The sequence below is a fragment of the Beta vulgaris genome, chromosome 2, assembly GCF_026745355.1.
Source record: "Beta vulgaris subsp. vulgaris cultivar EL10 chromosome 2, EL10.2, whole genome shotgun sequence".
NCBI classification, from domain to species: Eukaryota; Viridiplantae; Streptophyta; class Magnoliopsida; order Caryophyllales; family Amaranthaceae; genus Beta; species Beta vulgaris.
In genome coordinates, this window is record NC_079203.1 from 55,246,888 (window position 1) to 55,271,012 (window position 24,125).

A 24,125-nucleotide genomic window follows, 5' to 3' on the forward strand; every position below is an offset into this window, starting at 1 on the left:
CCGTATGTCAAACGTTCAAATATTTGACCATTACTTCTAAAGTCAAAACTCAACCGTACCCACATACACGACTATTATTATATTAGAACTCAGCTTCCTTCATCATATCTTAAGTTGGCTACTTAAACAGACTCTTAATATTATATTTTCACTTACAATACATAGTTAATTACTTTCACCACGTCTAACACCATATTAACAGCAAGCCTATCAACTATCACCACCCGCACACCACACATCAACCACCAACCACCAACCACCTTTACTCATTACCCTAATTACCACATTTCCTCCACCATCATTGCATCGCTTCACTTGTGGTAATACCATCTATATAACTTGTGATAGTCGTATACTATCTCATAATATATAGTAGTACCAAACAATCATTTTATCTATTATGATCCCGACGAATCAAGTCATAGACTTAGTCTACGAATCAAGTCATATACTTAGTCTAGTAGTAAGCTTTGTATACCATGACTTAGAGGTAACGATATCAAGATATCAAGTAGTATCAAACTCTACAAGTAGGGATGAAAATGGATGATGGATCATCCATTATCCGCTTAATATAACTCGCTTTTATTAAGTGGGTGAAAACCTGAAATAAACAGATGAAAAGTGGGTGGCGGGTGAGATTTTTTCCATTCGTCAACTGACCCATCACCCGCTTAACACCCATCCATCATCCATTTTGTCAATTACACATGTTTATTTACTTACTTTATTAAATTTTTTTAGTTGAAAAATTTATACAACTATGTATTTTATGGCATAATTTTTTTGTAAAAGTTGTTAAATAACTCCTTACCCGCTAACTGTTGGAACATTTATAGGGTAATGGGTTTGAAACTCATAAGGGTATGTACTAGAAGAGGAGGAGGTCTAGTATGCAAAAGACTAGAGTGCATCAAGTGGCAAAACGCATTGATAAACCAAGGGAGACAGAAGACTGGCCGCGAGTCGCGACAGAGTCGCGAGTCGCGACCAGTGGACCGTCGCGAGTCGCGACAGGTGTCGCGGGTCGCGACCAGCGCCTCGCGACTCGCGAGTTTTTCGCGAGTCGCGACGTGTCTTCTGCCTTGGAATGCGAAAAGATGCCTTGACGGTTTTATGTCCGTTGTGATGTTATGGCCTCATTTTAATGACCTTTAAGGTCCTTAAATCAGCTGATTAAAGGCCTTTGATGGGTGATTAACATGGGGTTATGGATTAACTACTCTAGTCAATGAAAGGTTTATTCTTCCTATATAAACCTTGGGATTCCTATGAGTGAAGGGTTAGAAGAAAATCAGAATTTTCTATTCTATACTCTCTCAAATACTTCTTGCTTAGCTTAGAGAAAACTTGCAATCTTCTCTTGAGTGTTCTTCACAAACACAAAACACAAGTTCTTGTTGATTCACTTAGAAGATCATCTAAGTGGATTGTTTCTCTCCATTGTATCTCATTAGTTATTTCGTGTTAACCCGGTGATCCTAGAGGGGCGAAATTAAACTAATAGGAAAGCGTAGTTTCCGTGCCTTGGAGTGGATATCCGGTTTTCTCTTTGATCACACATCTAACAATCTATTAGTTTAAATTTCCCTTTTTCGGATATGGCTCAATCACTCAAGGACATGACTATGAACTTCCAAAAGTTGGATAAGTTCGAGGGGTGGTATCGAGGTGGCAAAAGAAGATGCACTTCTTGTTGACCGCTTGAATGTGGTGTATGTTTATCAACTCCTATGCCACCACTCCCGGAAGATGGAGAGGAAGAGCCTCTTGAGACTACTAGGAAGAGGATCAAGTGGGAGAATGATGACTACATTTGTCGTGGTCATATTCTCAACTCTCTCACCGACCCGTTGTTTGATCTCTACCAAAATGTGGAGAGTGCAAAGGAACTTTGGGATACTCTTGAGGCCAAGTACATTTCGGAAGATGCTTCAAGTAAGAAATTCCTTGTTAGTAATTTTAATTCTTTTAAAATGACTAATGATCGGCCTATTATGGAGCAATTCCATGAGGTTCATCATATTTTGAACCAAATAAGATCACATGGTATGGTGATGGATGAGGCAATTGCGGTTGCCTCAATCATTGACAAATTACCAAATTCTTGGAAAGATACAAAACATCTTTTAAAACATAAAAAGGAAGACATGTCCATGGAGCAATTAGGAACTCATCTTCGTATTGAAGAGGGGATCCGGGCTCAAGATGGGGTTAAGGATACTACTCCTAGTATTCCTAAATCTACCGTTAATTTGGTAGAGGTTGGTGGGTCTAGTAAGACCAAGAAATCCAACAACAACAACAACAACAATAACAAAACCAATGTTGCAAACAAGAAGAGGAAGACCCTCTCTTGTTGGATATGCAATGGTCCTCATCTTAAGAGGGATTGTCCTTCTAACAACAAGAAGAAGACAAAGAACACACAACCTAGTGTTGTTCAAAACCAAGGTAACAATGCACATGTTAATGTAATTGAAGAAATGCATTTTGTTGCTATGATTTCTGAAATTATGTGTGTGCAGGTTGATGATTCTTGGTGGATAGATTCGGGAGCCTCTAGACATGTGTGCAATAACAAGGATTTCTTCAAGTCTTTGAAAGATTTGGATGATGGTCCAATCTTGTATATGGGGAATGATTCTACGGTAAAGGCTAGAGGATAGGCCAAGTAGAATATTGTTAACCTCGGGAAAGACTTTAACTCTCCGGGATGTTGTGTATGTACCGGAAGTTAGGAAGAATCTTGTGTCAGGAGGTCTCTTGAATAAGTATGGTTTTAAAGTTGTTTTTGAGTCGGATAAATTTGTACTTTCCAAGGGTGGTATTTTTGTTGGACAAGGTTTCTTTTGTAATGGAATGTTTAAATTTAGTATTGATAATAAAATTGGTACTAGTTCTATTTACATGCTTGATGTTTCTTCTCTATGGCACAATCGTTTATGTCATGTGAATTATCGTAGATTATATGACATGTCTAAAATGGGGTTGATACCTCCTTTCGATTTAAAGTTAGAGAAGTGTCACACTTGCGTGCTAAATAAAATTACAAAAAATCCTTATCCTAGTGTGACTAGACAAACGGTATTGCTTGAATTGGTGCATAGTGACTTGTGTGACTTTCATAGTTCACCTTCTTTAGGAAATAAAAAATATATTGTAACTTTTATTGATGATTTTTCAAGGTTTTGTTACATATATTTATTATTTACTAAAGATGAAGCACTAGAAAAGTTTAAGACCTTTAAAATCGAAGTGGAACTCCAACTTAATCAAAAGATTAAAAGACTTCGAACGGATAGGGGTGGTGAATATTATAATCCAAGTTATTTTAGTTCCATTGGTGTAATTCATGAAACAACCGCCCCATACTCACCTCAAAGTAATGGTATAGCGGAAAGGAAAAATAGGGTCCTAAAAGAAATGGTTAATACCATGCTTTCTAATTCGGGTCTTAATGACGGTTTTTGGGGTGATGCAATTTTAACTGCATGTTACATTTAAATCGAGTTCCTAATAAAAGGAATAAGACTACCCCTTATGAACTTTGGTGTAATAAAAAGCCTAATCTCAATTACCTTAAGGTATGGGGTTGTAGGGCAATTGTCAAATTGACGGAACCTAAAAGGAAAACTTTAGGTGAAAAAGGAATTGATTGCATTTTTATAGGCTATGCGGTACATAGCAAAGCCTATAGGTTTTATGTCATTGAGCCCAATGACTTTGTCTCTATTCACTCCGTGATAGAGTCAAGGGATGCAATATTTGATGAGACTAGATTCTCATCGATTCCAAGACCAAAGGACATGTTACCTAGTACTAGTTCCAATGTTGTAGATGACATTGCAAATGATCATGATACTACAACACCGGAAATTAGGAAAAGTAAACGAATTAGAAAAGAGAAATCTTTTGGACCGGATTTTCAACTATATTTAGTTGAAGGGTCAAGGGAGTCAATTTCGACTCAAATTTCATATTGTTACAATATGGAGGAGGATCCTAGGTCCTTTGATGAGGCTATGAAGTCTCATGATTCTGCTTTCTGGAAAGAGGCAGTGAATGATGAAATGGATTCTATAATGGGTAATCACACTTGGATTTTAGCTAATTTACCTCCCGGTTGCAAACCCCTAGGTTGTAAATGGATTTTTGTAAGGAAAAAGAAAATCGATGGAACCATACTAAAACATAAGGCCCGGTTAGTGGTCCAAGGTTTTAGGCAAAGATATGGTATCGATTACTTTGATACTTATGCTCCAGTAGCTAGAATAGCTACTATTAGACTATTGATAGCATTAGCTGCGATTCATGGTCTAGTAATTCACCAAATGGATGTAAAAACTGCTTTTCTTAATGGTGAATTGGAGGAGGAAGTGTACATGAATCAACCTGAAGGGTTTGTGGTTAAAGGTCAAGAAACTAAAGTTTGTAAATTGGTTAGATCTTTGTATGGTCTTAAACAAGCACCTAAGCAATGGCATCAAAAATTTGATGAAGTTGTGTTGTCTAGTGGGTTCAAAATAAATCAGTCCGATAAGTGTGTATATAGCAAATTTGATAATAACGGTAAAGGAGTTATAATTTGCTTATATGTTGATGATATGCTTATTTTTGGGACTGATTTGGAACAAGTGGAAAAGACCAAAGTCTTCCTTTCCTCTAGCTTCTCCATGAAAGATTTGGGTGAAGCGGATGTTATTCTAGGTATTAGAATAATAAGAGGGAAAGGGTCGTTTTCTTTATCACAATCTCATTATATTGAGAAAGTGGTCAAGAGGTATAATGAGTCAAATTCGACTCATTTTGCTACTCCTATGGATCCTAGTATTCACTTGGTTCCGAGTAGTGGTACTCCAATTTCACAATTGGAGTATGCAAGCTTAATTGGAAGCTTGATGTATGCTATGACTAGCACTCGAAATTGGAGTATGCAAGCTTAATTGGAAGCTTGATGTATGCTATGACTAGCACTCGGCCGGATATAGCCTTTGCTATTGGCAAGCTCAGTAGGTATACTAGTAATCCTAGTATGTTGCATTGGCAAGCATTGAGAAGAGTGTTAAGGTACTTGAATAAGACCTTGGATTATGTCATAACATACAATAGAGAACCTTCTATCTTAGAAGGTTACTCGGATGCTAGTTGGATTTCGAATAAGGAAGATTATTCATCCACTAGTGGTTGGGTGTTTCTTCTTGGAGGAGGTGCCATTTCATGGGCTTCCAAGAAGCAAACATGTATAACGGATTCCACTATGGCATCGGAATTCATTGCTTTGGCTTCTTGTTGCCAAGAAGCGGAATGGCTAAGGAATGTGTTGAGTGAGGTGGACTTATGGGTGAAACCAATGTCACCGCTTGCTATCCATTGTGATAGTGCATCAACCATAGCTAAAGCATATAGTGAAGTCTACAATGGCAAGTCAAGGCACATTGGAGTTAGACATAGCTATGTGCGGGAAATGATAAGGAATAGTTGTATAACTATTAATTTTGTTCGGTCTAGTTTGAACTTGGCGGATACGTTTACAAAACCGTTGTCAAGGGAACTAGTGAACAAAATGAACAAAGGGATGGGTCTTAAGCCTATTGATCAACCTATGGTGAAGGAAAACTCCATTTGATGTCTAATACAACGTTAGATCTCAAATTCAAGGAGGATAGTACTTCTCTAAGAGGTTGGGAGCACTTGTTTAATACATCCCGAGGTTAGTGCTTGTTGCTACAATGATAAAGAGGTTGAATTTTATTCTTAATAAATCTTTGATAAGGTGCTCAATTGTAGGAGCATGTCCGGAAAGATTTACCTATGTAAGCTAGAAGTTTGGCCGCTTCATCAAGTCTTAGGCTTGACTTGGAATGCTTATGAATGGATATGGACACCAAGGCTTCATAGGTGTCGGAGGTTTTAAGAACCTAGTTTATGTTTATGTGTATTAGTAACTTCAATAATTTGTAATGGTTATATGATTCAAAGCTTTGTCTATCATTATGATCTAAATTATTGTAAAGATTACTTTTACTAAATGGAAATTCAATCGTTAGATATTTCCATGATGCATGAACATGTGTGTTTGCGATTTATAGCAAGTTGAAAAATTTTTCAACATTACCCTATAAATGGGAGGAGGATTGTTGGAACATTTATAGGGTAATGGGTTTGAAACTCATAAGGGTATGTACTAGAAGAGGAGGAGGTCTAGTATGCAAAAGACTAGAGTGCATCAAGTGGCAAAACGCATTGATAAACCAAGGGAGACAGAAGACTGGCCGCGAGTCGCGACAGGAGTCGCGAGTCGCGACCAGTGGACCGTCGCGAGTCGCGACAGGTGTCGCGGGTCGCGACCAGCGCCTCGCGACTCGCGAGCTTTTTCGCGAGTCGCGACGTGTCTTCTGCCTTGGAATGCGAAAAGATGCCTTGACGGTTTTATGTCCGTTGTGATGTTATGGCCTCATTTTAATGACCTTTAAGGTCCTTAAATCAGCTGATTAAAGGCCTTTGATGGGTGATTAACATGGGGGTTATGGGATTAACTACTCTAGTCAATGAAAGGTTTATTCTTCCTATATAAACCTTGGGATTCCTATGAGTGAAGGGTTAGAAGAAAATCAGAATTTTCTATTCTATACTCTCTCAAATACTTCTTGCTTAGCTTTAGAGAAAACTTGCAATCTTCTCTAGAGTGTTCTTCACAAACACAAAAACACAAGTTCTTGTTGATCCACTTAGAAGATCATCTAAGTGGATTGTTTCTCTCCATTGTATCTCATTAGTTATTTCGTGTTAACCCGGTGATCCTAGAGGGGCGAAATTAAACTAATAGGAAAGCGTAGTTTCCGTGCCTTGGAGTGGATATCCGGTTCTCTCTTTGATCACACATCTAACACTAACCACCCGACCCACCCGTTCACCCCGTGAATGACGGATGGATGGATGTGGGTGATGGCTTAGCGGATGATGGATGGATGTGGGTGGACCGGACGGATGCGGGTGAAGCTCCACCTTCTCCGAACCCGATCCATTTCCATCCCTATCTACAATGGACCTTTCACCTTAGATTTGAGAATTAGCGCTCAACTTCACCTCCACGTATTATGGCAGATCTAAAATGACCCAATTTGAGGCAAAAGATATAATCAAACACCTACAATAATCACGACAATCATACCTCTAGAACACCTTCTAAAACAACAAATCGAAGAGAAAGAATAATTGATTGGTGTTCGTAGTTTTGGTCCAATAGTCCAAGTTGATCAGTTTTATGGTGAAAAATAACTGACAGTACCTTTTACTTTTTTAATGCATTAAAATTTGGAAGATACCCTACTACCAACTTTATTACATTGCTTAGAAGTTAGAAGTTTATCTAATAATTAAAAAACAATGTGAATGCCATTTAGAGACGTGGTTATCACTTATGAGACATATAAACTCTAATAGAATAATTGTGATTCTTAATTAATAGATAACCATTGCATGAATTTCACGCTTTACGAAAATTTACTTTGACTACAAATATACTCAAATACGATAAATAAAAATTATAAAAATTATACCATTGGATTCGTCTTGAAAAATACTATAATAAAATTATTTTTAAAAAATTTCTATCAATATATATTGAGAGTAATTAACGGTTAAAGTTCGACCCCCGACATCGTACGTGCATTATATTTTGAAACAGAGAGAGCATTATCCAATAGAAAAACAATATAAATAAAGATATAAAACTGTTAATATACTACACTTAACAGAAAGTGACCTAGAATCAAAGAATATGCCATGAACGACTATAACTTCCGTACAATTAGAGACGAATAAGGAGTCAGAAACAGGTCACAACAAGAAAAGATGAACTTTAAAAAATGAGAAAAATTTAGTAAAACAAAATTACATGAACATTGATGTTTGTATTATGAGTTAATTTTATACTGCATGCATGTGGCTGAACAATCAAATAGTATTAGGTTAGGAATCATAAATGGAGGGACCAATCTATTTTAAGAATAAAGTATGAAAGTTTGTTAGTTTTTAATTCCGTAAAAAAGGGGAAAAAAGTATATAAAAGTATAAAATTTTCTTAAAATAATAAACCTTGTAATTATTCATTGGAGGAATTGCATGGATTGGCTGAAATCTCAATTCTAAGTGAGAGAAAGAGTGGCAATAGCATGCATCAAACATCGCTAAAAGTTGTATTAATAGTTAAATAGATTAAATTAGTAGGTCTTGCAACTATAATGACAAACAACTGCTTGTTTAATGTGGACCGACCAAGAACCATGGGTCAGCTTAATTACCTGTTAAAGAGTATTAGCATAGTGGCATGCTGGTTGAGTTGTCGAATTGTCATTAGTTATAACATGACACATGTACTGTTCATGTTAAGACACTATTTAATTGAGATGTGAGAGGAAAGATATTTCTTCTATATAATATAGGCAAAATTAATCTCATTAACATTAATTATGAGTCGGGTGCACTCCTATTCTCTTCGGTATAAAACAACTGAATTGGACTGAATTGAAATGAATAGTAATATTCTCCAAAACTGGATTGAACTGAACTGGATTGAACTGAACTGAAAATAAGCTGGGGAGAACAAACCCTCAATCCTACAAACTTCGACTAGTAGTCAAATTAAAACAATGTGAACTTATTGACCTGGTGCAGTGCGTATCATTAATGACGTTGGAGTTACTTTTTCACGCTGGTAACTAGTAGCCAATATCAAGATTTATTTCTCTAAAACTCTTCTTCTTCACGAAGAAATCTGATCTGAAGATTGTTCTGAGAATGGTTAAAGGGTATCGTGAAAAGGTACCTACAGGCTACAACATCATTTGTGACATGCATTGCATCCTGACCTATAGTTTACGGTGTTTGACTATTAGTCAAAGTTAGAGCCATAGTTTGTGGTGTTGAGGTCTAATTTTGCCTAGTTAATAAGATTTGTTATATTTCTTCCTTTGGTCTGATTTGTAGAAAGCTGAAAAATTGTTTTTCCATAACTGAAGAGTAATTTTTTGAGTGATGGAAATCCTAAAGAAAAAAGGCCAATAAGTCCAGGGTCAATAAATTCAAAATAATGATATTTAGTATTAGAGTTAATAATTTTTAAAGCTAATAAGTTCTGATAATAAGTTAAGCTGAATATAAATAACTTCACATGAGACTATGAGAGAAATAAGGTAAATAAAACACATGCATGTAAATCGAGGAAGTAACTAATAATGATCTAGCCATTAATTCTCTTCTAAAGCGACATGAGTTGTGAGTTCCATAGAGTAAAATATTTAGGAATGCCAATTTGAACTTAACTTATTGAATTTGATTAGTCTTAACTCTTAGTTTTATTTTAAGTATAATTTTTGTATTGTTGAACATGATCATCCTTAGAACTTATCTCCCTCGTGATAATATAACGTATCGTAAATGAAAATTAGAAAAATAATACCTTCACTCTAAGTGAAATAAAAAAATCACAATAATTTATTTAATGTATTTTCTATTTTCTTTGATCCTGAAATAACTAAAATACTTCTCTTCTTTTATATACGAGTTTTTTTTATTAAAATATTTTACTATAATCAAACAAGTTTATAAATCCTTTAAAAAAAATCAAGTTTATAAATATCTCAAGCTTGTAGATCTAGCCATCGACCATCGTTAAGGAAACCGCACTGCTTGCAAGTTGGATTTAGTGGGGAGTTGTCTTTCGGTAAATATTACAGACCTACTGAAACTGAAGCCACCAATCATGATGAGCCAATAAGCCACCATAGAGTCCACAGTTTTCACACCCTTTTCTTTTATAGGTAACATGTCAGCTTCTTTTTCTACAACCCAATCAGCAATTAATCTTTTTTCCTTTCCCAAACCCTCCCCCCACTTCCCCTCTCTCCTTTATGTTTGGTATGAAAGATATTAATTTTTGGGCCCTATTGGTAACCCTTGATGAGAAGAAGAATTCTACTGAACGAACATCTCGTTAAGATCATTCAATCCAACTATACAGGTCAATGTTTGATAGTAGGGGGATATAAAACCCTGATCCTAAACACAAGTAAATAATAGGGTTCGAATTTATGACTCCAAGTCACAATGTGAGTTCGCAACTACCTCCACGAAGCAGGTTTGGTTGTTTGGTATGAAGATATTGAGAAACTCTTCACTGTAATAATAGTCGAACATTAGTTTCTACGGTTTCATGATTTCTAAACCAAGTTCTTTGTACCATTGATATTTTTGTTATATGCTCGCTCTCCATTTATTTTTTAGTACATGCAACATTGACAAATGACATATAATTTGAGAGAGTGTGAAAGAAACGTAACCCATGTGTTTAAAATAATAAAATAAACCTTTTTTGTATAAGAATTTGTCGATACAAAAATAAATATGTTGCATGTATTAAGAAGCGATGAAATATAAGAAAACAAACCTTAAACAATTATTTTGTGAGAATAAACCTTATACCGAATTCCGATCATTAATCTAATTAAGGTTCAATTTATAAGAGATCCATTATTCATATACCAATCGCTTCTCATATTCTCTTATAAATGTAGAAAACTTGATTCGTTTTAACGCATAATTTCATAATATCAAAATTTTATAATTTTGACTTATATATAATTAAAAATATTACTCCCTTCGTTTCTTTTTAATTGTTACACTTACACTTTTCACGCATGTCAATATGAAACTTTGAGAACATATATCTTTATTTTTGTATTTGTAAAAATTATAAAAAGTACATATATATTAACAAAATACATGTTAATATGAATATAACAAGATCCCACACGATTATGTTTTTATTCACGTATAAGTCACAAACGATGGTCAAAGTGCGTGTGAAATTTGTGAATAGTATAAAATGTCAAGTGTAACCATTAAAAGAAACTGAGGTAGTAAGAAACAAAGTAGTGCATTGAATAATGGGTAGGCAGATGATGTTGCATGTAATTTTACACGTTGTTGCTTTTTCTACTCTTGGTAACTTGTTCTATCTATTCTCTAATAAATAACTAGGGTGGTTTCCAAGAGATGAGCCACACTAAAGCATCATGTCGGATGATTAAAAAGAAAGGGATATTAGAAACATCAAACCGATAAGTAAAATTAGTCGTCGAGTGACTCATATGAGCCAACCAATCCGCAGCAGTATTAGCCTCTCGAAACACATGCCAAATTTGAACATCTTCGAACATCTTCAAATCTTCATCTGCATCTAAAATAATAGCATTAATAGGCCAAAGAATTTTCCAAATATATTTGATAGATTGAATGGCAACCAAATTATCACCCTCAGGCTCAATGATGATATTCCTAATCCCCAAAGAAATGGCCCTCTAATACTTTCTCTCAACCCCCTCGCTTCAGCAACAAAAATAGAGACTGGCATATCAAGAGCACCAACACAACATATATAACAAAACCTTTCCTTAAGAATCATGAATAACAAAACCAAAAGAAACTTGTCGAACCATCAAAATTAACTTTATAATAATTCGGCGGAGGAGAGCACCTACGAATCTTATCTCTAGCCTTTAATTTGACTTAGGAGAAGAAATATCCAAATTAAATTTTGAGAATGACGCAGCAAAAAATAAGCATCATAATCATCAATCGTGGCTCCTTGAAGCCTAACTTTGTGAACATAAGCTCTAACCATCATACTAACCTTAGCATGAGAGCAAAATTCTTGACGAAAAATCACTCCATTTCTATTACACCAGATAAACCAACACGTAATATCCTCTTTTTCCACCAATAACATCCACATTTAAATATTTTAATCCATTTTCTATTTTATCTCTTTCACATCTAAGTTTCTCTATCTTTTTTTTCAATTTATCTATTATAATTCCGCACTTCCTCTTCGATTCTCTCCCAAATGAAGTGAGTAAATTAACAAGAAACACACGAACTATATCTTCTCTATTTAACCAACTGTTCTCCCTTACCCTTTCGGCCTTTCCTCCCTATCATCCTCATTTTCAACCCCCAAAAACAAAGGTCAAAGCTTTCTATCTCCCACTTCTTTCTAACACTCCAATTAATTATACTCTCTAAAAACACCCACTAAAATTTGATAACAATAATAACTTTCCTCATAAATTATCACCCAAGAATAAAAACAAAAATTCTGGGTTCTGGATTATTGTTCTTCTCTTTGCTTTTTTTTCTTCCTCAAATCCTCCAGTGGGAAGTGCAAGTTGTAAGGTAGCAGTAATTGGTAGGGTCTGCACTAGCTCGTACATTTTTTTTTTAGTGCTGTGAAGGACAAAGTCGGTGGCTTTTTCGAATTTTATTTTATGGGTTCTCTTTGATTCTTCTCTTAAAAACTTAATAAAGTTTAGGTCTTTATAGTAGTAAAAACTAGTAGTATGTATATATGATTCTTCAATTTGATTTAATGAAGATTATTCTGATTCTCTCTAAATTGATTCCAATATTTTTTCAATTTGGGTCTTTCTGAAACTTCATTTTCTTCTTCTCCTCTGTTCCTATTTTTTATCCTCTCCTTTAAATTCACCCATTCATGAGAATTCTCTCAATAATCTAAAAAAAAAAAAAAAACTCAAGTTTTTTTTTTTTTTTGTTCTTTAGTAAGAGAAATGGGTGCAATATATCCAACTTCATTATTCTCAAACTCAAGTTATAATTGGTTATTTCCTGGTGAGTGTAAAAGTGTAATATGGACTAAAGATGAAAACAAGCAATTTGAGAAAGCACTTGCAATATTTGATGATCATACACCAGATAGATTTTCAAGAATTGCTGATATGATACCTGGTAAATCTGTGTTAGATGTAGTGAAACAATATCAAGAGTTGTTAGAAGATGTTACTGATATTGAAGCTGGATTAGTTCCTATACCTGGTTATCTTGCCTCTCCTTTCACATTGGAGTGGGTTGATAATACACGATTAGACCACTTTCGCAAAAGGTCTGCTTCTATGGTCAGGCCTCACGAGCAAGAAAGGAAGAAGGGTGTTCCTTGGACTGAAGATGAACACAAGTAAGATTTCTGTTTCATGAATATAGTTTTTGATTGATGTATATCATTGTTTGTTTATGTTTGCTGATGTTTGTTCATTAACTGTTACACGTCTGTATGATGAGAATCATGCTGTATGTACTGGCGTGTGCACTATCTAGGCGTGTGCACTATCTAGGCGTGTGCACTATCTAGGCGTGTGCAGGGTATGAAATAATTTGTTAGGATATAAGACCTTTTACTGAGTACTCTGAGATTGTAAGATTACTAAGAGTAGTAGGTGATGTTCTAATGATAGTGTAATAAAATTGACCTTAATTGTATAGCATTATTCTTAGCTAGATAATTATATGAACTTATGGGTTTTTAGTGTTTTTAGTTGTATAAGATTGCAATTGTAAAGTTGAATTAACTTGAAATTTTACAGGCGATTTCTACTTGGTCTTCAGAAACATGGCAAAGGGGATTGGAGAAACATATCGCGAAATTTTGTGATTTCAAAGACACCAACTCAAGTTGCTAGCCATGCTCAAAAGTACTTCTTAAGGCAGAGTTCTGGAGGAAAGGATAAAAGAAGACCTAGCATTCATGATATAACAACTGATAATCTTTCAGATAATACTGTGCTACCCATTTCAGAATCCGATGATCAAAAGCCTAGATCGATCTTAGAACACTCCACAGCTTCATTTCCATTGCTTCAAAAATCATTCAATATCATGCCGAAGATGTTACTAGATTGGAGTAACTCGAATAATGGTGAAGCATTTATGGTATTTGATTCCACTCATGGACGCCAGAATCTGTACAGCAACAGCTACCAAGGAGCCTCGGCCTATGTAGGATCACATTAGAGTAAGCGCGCTAAGCTAAGCTAAGCTAAACTAAGCTAAGCTATTCTCTCATGGTTCTTGTGTGGTAGTGCATCATCATGTCTCAAACTCAATCCAGTATATTATATAGTTTGTAGACATTTTAACAGAATGTGAAAACAATCTGAATCTTTTGAAGGGTACAATGTATATTTTGAATTATGATTTCCTTTTGAAGGTTACTTAGTTATGATAATCTAGTGATCTTAGGTCATTACTCAGTATGAAAGTTGATATTTCTGAGTGTTATATTATCAATCCTTAGATGGGTTGTCTTGTGAGAATGAATAACTCAGTTTTCTTCAGCTTCTGAAAATCCATTCACCTGCAAAGCTAAATTTGTTATACTAATCATGCTTAGTTTAATTAGTGTTTTATCATTCTCCATATTTTCTTAATCAATCCTTAGATTTGAAAACTTATCCACAATTAGTAGGGTAGAATACTAACATATCAACAAGAACCAAGGTGACTAAGTTTCCACCAATCATTATATTATATTGATATATACCCTACCAAATGAAGCAATAACCACAGATAGTATACTACTTATGTTTCACTAAAAAAAAGGTATACTACTTGTGTAAAACTCCTATTTTATCATTGTCATATGTAAACAGTGAATATCACAGGTAATTTTGTTCGAAAGAAACTTAACAGTTAAAATCATCGCTAAACTTTTCAAAATATCCCTATATTCTACCGTTGCCTATAATACGAGTCATATTTCGCAAATCACAAATATTATCATGCACCTATATAAATTTTAAAGTGCTTGTTCGCCATATGGACATGGTTTAAGGTGGATATGCTTCTTTTTTTTTTTTTTTCTTCTTATAAAGAAGAATCTAGACAAGTAGGATAATCAGCCATGTCACACCAAAAAAGCTGCAGCCAAATTAGCTGACTAAAGGAAGTCACCTTCAAGAGTAATTCCTTTGAATCTGATTGCTTGCTTTTTCTCTTCTACTAGGTGTAAAAAACCTTTCAGCCATTCATTAGATTTCAGTGGATCTAACATGGCCAAAGTGACCAAACACCTTCATCAGCATCACTTAGTCATTGGGGTGACTCTGAATTCCACTATAAACCAAAGCACCTTGGTAAATAGAAGTTCTTATAGCAAGGACATCCCAAAAGATCCCTAATTATTTTTTACCTTTTTACCAACCAGCTCTATTAATAATAATGATAATAAGCCAATATATTAACTCTAAAAGGATAGGAGTTAGCTCAAGTGGGTAGAGCGCTCCCCTTGGCCTTGAGGTCAGTATTTCGATCCTTACCCCCGGCATTATGCTGGCATATTTCCTTAGCATGATATGCATGCCTTACCAGCCAATGAGTTGGTGTTTTCTACAGGCTAGTAGCCTTGTAGAAGTTAGCCTTTGGACTGACTTAATTTCCTAATCAAAAAAATAAAAAATATATATTAACTCTAAAGTAACATGAAGGATAACAATCAAGTAATTTGCCATGTTTTTACCATAGATTAATCATACACAAAGAAGAGTTTCTTCCATGACAAGAGAATCACAAGCTTATTCGAAGTGCACTTTTTTTTTTTTTACATTCTAGAGATAAGGATATGATTTTCCCACCTCTCGAAAAGACAACTTTTTTTGTTTTTGATTTTTACCCACATGCAATAATCTTATACCTAGTCAAAATAAAATTTAGAGGTATTATGGAGCTTTCTTTACTAAAAAGGGGCAGTTTAGGAACAAATTTAAAGATTAGATCAAATCCATTTATAGAGAATGGTCAAAACATACTCACTTTACACCCCCACCACAACCTAATTATAAATTTTATTCTATAACCCATAAAATGGTTTATGAGAACATAATGAATTGCTTTCTATATTCTTGTTAAAAAATATTGCACATTTATAATATTTAGCAAATAAATCAAGTCTACACATTTGACACTATTGTAGGAACAAAGCATCTCCATTATCTCCATTATATATAGAATGAGATCTTGACTATTCTTTTCAAATGGCCTAGGAAGCTTAATAGTAGTAGTATATATATATTCCATTATCTTGAATTGTACCTTATTGATTCCTACTTTGGGCATGGAAATTGGAATAATTTCATCTCTTTGCACTCTGAATATCTAGTAATGTCGCATTCAAGAATTATAAGGTGCAAGATAGAGATAAGGAAAGAATTGAATCTTATTACAACAACTTTCGGCATGAAAATTAATTTATCTTTTTTCACATAATAAAAGAAATTACTTGGGTTGATCCCCCGACAAGATAATAAAAAAACATTCGATTTCTTCAAGATTCTTATTCAAGTTAGGATATGTTCTCCCAACTTATTTTCAGTTCAGTTTAGTTTAGTTCAGTTTAGTTCATTTTTGTTAGAGTTAAGACTTGAGAAGCCTTAGCTTCTTTTATTCTATTGTCGCACATTGCTTGTGGGAGGGAATGTCTCCTTGTTTATATATTCCCTCCTTCCTATTATTGAGTTGGTACTTGAGATGCTTTTGTGGTTGGATGTCATGTTTGGTTTGAGCTTGCTATAACATGTGCGCCGCCCACCTGGACCGCGCTCAATTAAAATCTTCCGTTTTGGCCTGATTTTCTCCTATAAAATCAGTGCTTCTGATCGGTTTAAGAGACACAAAAAAAAACACTCTCTTCTCTTCCTTCTCTTTCCTGGGTTTCGTATTTTTCTCCATAGCTTATTCTGCTAGTGGTGGCAGTCTAAGCTACTGTGTTAACCTTGGGGAGCGTTCCGGCCAGATCGATTACCATCGTTGTCGGGCCGTAATTGTTTTCAAGTCAGTGGTCTCCTACGACGGCACAGTCTTGAAATCTTTCTCTTCTGTCATTGTGTACTGTCTGTTCTAACAAGTTTAATTCAGTCCAGTTCAGCTTTGGACAATGTTTTTACTCTCACATATCACTATTCATTTCAGCTCAACTCGGTTTTGTTAAGATGTTTTATGTCGAAGAGAGCAAAACCTTATTACTATTTCATGACTATCAAAAGGGTTAAGATTCATATGTTGAATTAAATGTCACGGTTCTTGGAAGAGAATCATGTATTAGTATCAAAAACAAAAAAGAAAGATATAGGCATCTAAGCTATAGATTTGTGGACTTAATTATATGTTAAAAGTTATGGGAAATGCTATACTTTCTAAGAGCTGTGTGTGTTAAAAAGCTGATATAAGAGTTATTCTGACAATCTAAGGCTAAGAATGGGATAAAAAGAAAGTGGTCTTTATTTGACTATTGGTAGCTTCCCTCTCCACTCAAATCATATATGGAAGTTTTATCACTCACTTAAAAGGAATAATTCCAACTATATATGGTTGTCTCATATAAATATCATTATGATTTATGAATTAGAGTGTGTTCTCCCCATCTTATTTTTAATTAAGTTCAGTTTAATTTAGTTCAGTTAAGTTGCAATCAGTTCAATTCAATTCAATACAGTTCAGTTGAATTGCAATCAATTCAGTTTAGTTCAGCTCCAATTATCATTTCTATTAGTTATAATTTAATTCATTTCGGTTCAATTCAGTTCAGTTGTTTTATGTCGAAAAAAAAAATGCCCTTACTCTTTTTTTGATCGTATCCATTACTCAAGTACGGGTCGTTGGGAGTGTCTTCTCAATATAATTTAACAAGGTTGAAACAGAATGCGTCAAGCTTCTACTTAGACTTAGTTAGCCAGAAAGAACAAACGAAAATTGGGAAAGAAAAAGAAACTGGAAAAATAACCTATTAAACAAATAATCAGTCATTTAAGATCATTTAAGAAGACATCCTCATATGTTTTTTCCCTCTTTACCAAATTGAATTCTCGGGTGGAAAGAAGTTGGATTGCAATAGAAGGCACCCTTATTACTGAAAATTTTCATTGTATGCTAGTAAATGTCTACAACCCATGTGATGGAGCTATGAGGGCGGAGACCTGGAAAGACATTGCAAATCATTGCTCAAATACAAACCTCCCATGCTTAATCATGGGAGATTTTAATGAAGTACTGGACAGGAATGATAGAGGAAGCAAAATCATTGATCCTATCGGATCCCTAGCTTTCAAAACTTTCATCTCAGACCTGCAACTGATGGAAATTGATGGATGGTTTACTTGGTTTAGAGGGGCATCAAAGAGTAAACTAGATAGGTGTTTTGTCCAAACTGAATGGGTTACAATATTTCCAAACTTGAAAATTTCCATACTCAAAAGAACCTTGTCCGATCATTGCCCAATTCTTGCCCGTTCTCATGAAACCGATTGGGGGCCCAAACCCTTTAGATTTATTGATGCCTGGATTTCTCATAAAGGATGTTTGGAGCTAGTTGGGAAGACTTGGAATGATGGAAAAGGACAGCCCATAATGGATAAACTCAAAGCAGTGAAGAAAGAGCTTGTTTTATGGAATAAACAGGTCTTCGGCAACATAGATGACAATATTTCTTCCCTTGAGCTGGAGGTTCATAAGTGGGACAACATAGCCAATTCGCGTGATCTGTCAGAACTTGAAATAAAGGAAAGAGCTCGGGCCCAATGGGATCTATGGGAATGGCATAAAAAGAAGGAGTCACTTTGGGCACAAAAATCCCGCACTCAATGGTTAAAGCTCGGGGATAAAAATACCAAATTCTTTCATATGTGTGCATCTGTCAGGAGGTGTAAAAACAACATATCCTCACTTCTTCTCAATGGCGAAAAAATTTCCAATCCAGAATCAATAAAAAAAGAAGCAGTCGACTTCTTTAAAGCTCTTTTTAAAGAAGATCCTTTTCCTAAACCTGTTTTCTCAGGCCTCGATTTTCCTAAACTTACAGTGGTCCATGCGGAAAAGCTTATTGCTCCTTTCTCCCTTGAGGAAATTGAGAGTGCAGTGGCAGCTTGTAGTTCCAAAAAGGCCCCTGGGCCTGACGGTTACAACTTCGGTTTCATAAAGGCAGCATGGGATATTATTAAAACTGACATTTTCTCAATTGTGCAGGAATTTTGGAAATCAGGGAAACTTCCCAAAGGAAGCAATATGGCATTCATCACACTGATTGCAAAGATAAAAAACCCTAAAGGGTTTAAGGATTATAGGCCCATATCCATGGTGGGGAGTATCTACAAGATAATTGCAAAACTCTTAACTCAGAGATTGAAACAGGTGATGAGCCTCCTGGTGAGCCCTTACCAATCCTCTTTTATCGAAGATCGACAAATACTGGATGGCGCTCTGATTGCAGGAGAACTCTTCGACTCGTGCAAGCGCTTAAACAAAAAAGCAATCTTTCTCAAAATTGATTTCCACAAGGCTTTCGATAGTGTGTCTTGGGCTTTTCTGGAATGGACTCTCAAGCAAATGGGCTTTCCCCCTCGTTGGTGTTCATGGATCTCTGCTTGTGTCACCTCAGCAGCGGCCTCGGTACTACTCAACGGCAGCCCGACGACTCCTTTCAAACTGCAGAGGGGTCTCCGACAAGGAGATCCCCTCTCTCCTTTCCTCTTTGTACTAGTTGTGGAGGTGCTGAATTTGATGATAAAGAAATCCACGGAACTGAATAAGTGGAAGGGGATCGAAATCTCTAATGGAGGTTCCACCTTGACTCACCTCCAATACGCTGACGACACAATTATCTTCTCCTCTCCTAACATGGAATCCCTTCTCAACATCCGAAATACCTTGCTACTATTTCAATTAGCCTCGGGGTTAAAAATAAACTTCCATAAAAGTGAGATTCTCGGAATCAACATCCATGAATCGTGGTTGAACATGGCGGCAGCAAGCTTATTTTGCAAAGTGGGCAAGTTTCCACTCACTTACTTAGGTCTCCCTGTGGGTGGAGGTACATCTTGACTCAGATTATGGGATCCTCTAATTGAGAGAATGAATGCGAAATTAGCCACGTGGAAAGGTAAGCTCCTATCAATCGGGGGTAGGCTCACATTGATCAAATCTTCATTGTCAAGTCTTCCAATGTACTATATGTCCCTATTCCCCATTCCATCCGGGGTAGTAGAGAAAATCAATAGAATCCAAAGGAAATTCCTATGGCAGGGTGGTATGGAAAAGAAAGGAGGAGCTTTGGTCAAATGGGAGGTGGTACAACTCCCGAAGTTATTTGGAGGTCTTAATGTGAGCAATCTGCGTGACCGGAATCTGGGCCTACTCCTCAAATGGGTTTGGCGTTATTGCTGCGAGCCCAACTCCCTCTGGAGATCTCTTATTCAGGAGAAATACAAATATCCTCTCACCACCTCCATGGTTGACATCCAGCCAATCAGTCACGGAGGGCCTTGGAAAGCGATCTGTAACCACCTTCTTAAAAACCCATCTGTTATGAAGCTCTTAAAAACTGGGTCGAGAGTCAAAGTGGGCAGCGGCGACATCACTTACTTCTGGCACAGTGTATGGTTATCAAATGCTCCCCTAAAAACAATTTTCCCAAGGCTTTTTCGGATTTCGGGCCGCCCTCTAGCTACTATCGCCTCAATGGGCTTCTGGATTGATGATATATGGCAATGGGATCTACCGTGGGCTAGATCCTTCAGACCACAAGATGAGGTTGAATGGACCTCCCTCTCACACCTCCTCCGCCAAGTTTCTCTCTCACCTCACTCTAAAGACACACTGATATGGACCCCCCACAAAGCTGGAATTTTTTCTGTCAAATCAGTTTATGAAGAATTGGCAAAAGTTCATGAGCCTCGTCTTGCTTTGGTCGCAAAAAAAATCTGGAAAAATCTGGTTCCACACCGAATCGAAATTTTCGTGTGGCTCGCTCTTTTAGGGAAGATAAACACAAAGGATCAGCTAGTTCGCAGGAATATCATCCCACATGAACAAAATATTTGCTCACTATGCAACTCTTCACAGGAAAATGTGTCCCACCTACTAATCCACTGCCCCTTCTCAAAGTCTATTTGGCAATGGTGGTGCAACTTATGGAACCTCAAATGGGTATGGCCGACACACCTTGAGCCGGCTCTCACACAATGGGCCTTCCCAACAAAAAATAAATTCTTCAAGAATGTTTGGCAAGCAAGTTTCATGGTAATCATATGGTCCTTGTGGAAAGAAAGAAATGAAAGAACTTTTAACCAAATTTCGTGCTCCTCCTCAGAAATCCAAAACCTCATTCTTGTTCGGCTGTGTTGGTGGATTAAGCCTTGGGGTATGCCCTTCCCATACTCTGTGAATGAAGTCCTAAGGAACCCATCATGTCTTATGTGGCATGAGACCAACCCTATTTCGCGAGCGGTTCCAAAGACTGCACCCCTCTGGACTCCCCCACCTCCATCCATCTTAAAATGGAATGTAGATGCCTCCTATAATCCAAGGATTTCAAGATCGGCAATAGGGGGAGTTCTTCGCAATGAGCAAGGTAATTTTGTGTGCGTATTCTCCTGTCCAATTCCTCCCATGGAAATCAATTCCGCCGAGGTCCTAGCCATTCACCGTGCCATTCAGATCTCACTCAACAATAATAGTTTCAAGCACCATCACATTGAGATTGAATCAGACTCCCATAACGCAGTCAAGTGGTGCTCGGAAGATCAGGGTGGGCCTTGGAATCTCAACTTTATCTTAAACTTCATCAGATCTGCCGCGGAGCGAGGCCTTTCTATCTCAATTGCGCACAAAAAAAGGAGCACCAACTTCGTTGCAGATGCGCTAGCGAAGCAAGGACTCTCAAGAGGCTCAGATTTTGTAGCGTGGCTCTAAGCCCAGATGAATGTTAGTGTACTTGGTATGATCTCACTGTATTTGATTGTATTTTGGTATTTTTTAGTAGTGGGCAATGACTATTCGAGCCTGAATATGAATGTATTATGAGCCTCTGGCCATGGACTTGAGTTCAATAGTAATGCAAAAATTATCAAAAAAAAAAAAGAAGACATCCTCATAGTCGAAGTTATTCTAGAATTACAAATAATTGGAATCCTACTATGTTCCCTAAGGTGCCACTACTGTCAATATTGCATGAGTTTTTGGATGCTGTGAGTGTTGTTATTGAAGTTGCCATCACATATTATAACAGCAATATGACTTCATTATAATGTTCATGTGATTCACTTTTCAAGTAAGCAGCCAAAATAAAAAGAGCATTAAAATCCTCAAAGACTCAAACAATAGGAGGAGAAAAAAGAAAGAAAAAAGGTATAGACAAAAAGATTTGATTTTTCTGCAAAACAAGCTAAGAGATTAAAGTTCCCCATTTTTTTTGGTGAACTTTTTTTTTTTTTTTTGGTGAACTTTTTTTTTTGGTGAACTTTAAAGTTCCCCATTACAAACTAATCCAGTACAGTTTATTCTATTTCTCATCAACTTTTTTTCCAAGGTAAAGGACAAAACTCCCACTTTATAGTTTACAGTCATGTTTGGCAAATAGAATTCAGAGTTTAGCGGTTAGAGATTAGAATTTTAATTTTTTGTTAAACAGATTTGACTGCTGATTTGACAACTTCTTTTTATAAATGTGTTTGGTAAAAATTAACTGATTGTTAAAAGTTTATTGCCATTTGTTTGTGTGAAGTGACATTTATAGACATTTTAATACACATGGGTATTATTATTATTAGAGGCATAAAAGTCATTAAACATATTTTTACCTAATCCTTAAAGAAAAAGCTCCTATTAGAAGCTTTTTTCATTTTGATAGTTTTTATTCCAAAACTCTCTTTTACCAAACGCTCCTTTTAGACTTTTTGATTAGTCAAAACTCTAAAAGTGATCCAAAACTCTCTTTTTACTCCAAAACTCTAATTGCCAGACACCTGCTTAATTTATATGGCTCTTCTGTTCTTTTAATAATTCATGTAATTGTGAATTGCACATACATGGGAAAATAATAAAGCACAAAATGTCACCCATCTTTAAACTTTATTCTAACATTGATGAAAACTTTTTAAAGTAGACTATGACTATACATAAGCTTTCAAGAACACACTTAATGGAAAATCGATTATGCTCTTTCTAAACAAAGAATAAACTAAAACACTAGTTCTTTCTTTTTTTTTAATTCTGCTAATCTGGGTACTTTTATGACAATAGTTATGATAATAGTTAAAAGTACTTTCTACACTTGTTATGACAATAGTTAATAAAAATGTTCATTAAAACACTTACACCTAGTGAATTAAGTTTAATTACAACCTTAATAGTAAGTCAACTTATTGAAGTTGGATGTGTACAACCTGCAATGCACGTTGTTGAAGCAGAGTAATTATGTCCTAATCAAGCACTAATCACAAAATTAGTGTTTGTTGATTGGTCCCAATATCTAAGCAACCAATTACATTGTTGGTTGACTAGTATAAATATTATCTCAAAAAAGCTTAATAATGTTAATGGAGGTAGCAACTAACTCTCAACAAAATACACAAAATATATAGTTGAGCAATAATTGACAATTATATTATTGCTAACATGGTTACACCCTGGAAATTTCAAGTCCAACAACTTCTAGATACGCTTTTAGACAATAGATATCAAATCAAATTCATTACTTAAAAGAAGTTTGAATAAAGGTTTCCTCATTTAGGCAGGGTTTACCCTATTCTTGGTCCATACTGTCTCCAAATAATATAAGTGCATACTTAAATCATTGGATGAAGGCATGAAACAACAGCTGTATGAAATACTAAACTCTGATTTTCATTACAAATACACAGGAAAACTTGTGCACAAGTGTATGTATTCAGTTAATTTCAAGTAAAACTCCTTGGTTTCTTTTTTTATCTATATATTTTCCTTTTTGGAACGTGAATCTGTTCAACGAAATGAGGACGAAGTAGGGGTGTTCGCAGGGCCGCCCGATCGGGCCCGAGACAAAAGTCTCAGCAGTTTGTATTTGTGGGGAGCCCAATCAGGCACCTTAGCGAACTACGATCGGGCGTGGTTGCCGAATCGGGCCCGCGTGCAAATTGAGTTTGGGAAAAGTACCACTCGATCGGACGGTGGCCGATTTTACGCAGAAACGTGTTTTCTGATGCGGGGTATAATTAGGTTTTTAAACTTAGTTGTATCATACCACGAATTAAGTCTTATTTCTTCTGTAATCTGGTTTTCCTCACATAATAAAATATTCTCTCTCCCCATAGACATAGCCAATTGGTGGACCATATAAATCTGTTATGCGGTTTTTTTTTTGTTTTACGTTCGATTATTTGTTTCTTTCTCACGTCTGTTATAACATTTAATCTAAACATGCTTTCATATCATTTTAAGATGTTTGCTCCTACATTTTCTGAACA

At 35.9% G+C, this 24,125-nt stretch overlaps 1 protein-coding gene across 1 annotated transcript; it reads left to right on the forward strand.

Annotated features, from left to right (window-relative positions):
- Window positions 1-11,990: 11,990 nt before the first annotated feature.
- LOC104903689 (transcription factor DIVARICATA) lies at window positions 11,991-14,108 on the forward strand. The gene is made up of 2 exons (XM_010691783.4): window positions 11,991-13,036; window positions 13,443-14,108. The coding sequence occupies exons 1-2, from the start codon at window positions 12,633-12,635 to the stop codon at window positions 13,867-13,869; spliced, it is 831 nt and encodes a 276-aa protein (XP_010690085.1). The 5' UTR covers window positions 11,991-12,632; the 3' UTR covers window positions 13,870-14,108.
- Window positions 14,109-24,125: the final 10,017 nt, after the last annotated feature.

Coding starts and splice junctions, on each gene's coding strand:
- LOC104903689 (XM_010691783.4), top strand. CDS start 12,633: ATGGGTGCAATATATCCAACTTCATTATTCTCAAACTCAAGTTATAAT. Junction 13,037..13,442: donor TGGACTGAAGATGAACACAA/GTAAGATTTCTG, acceptor GAAATTTTACAG/GCGATTTCTACTTGGTCTTC.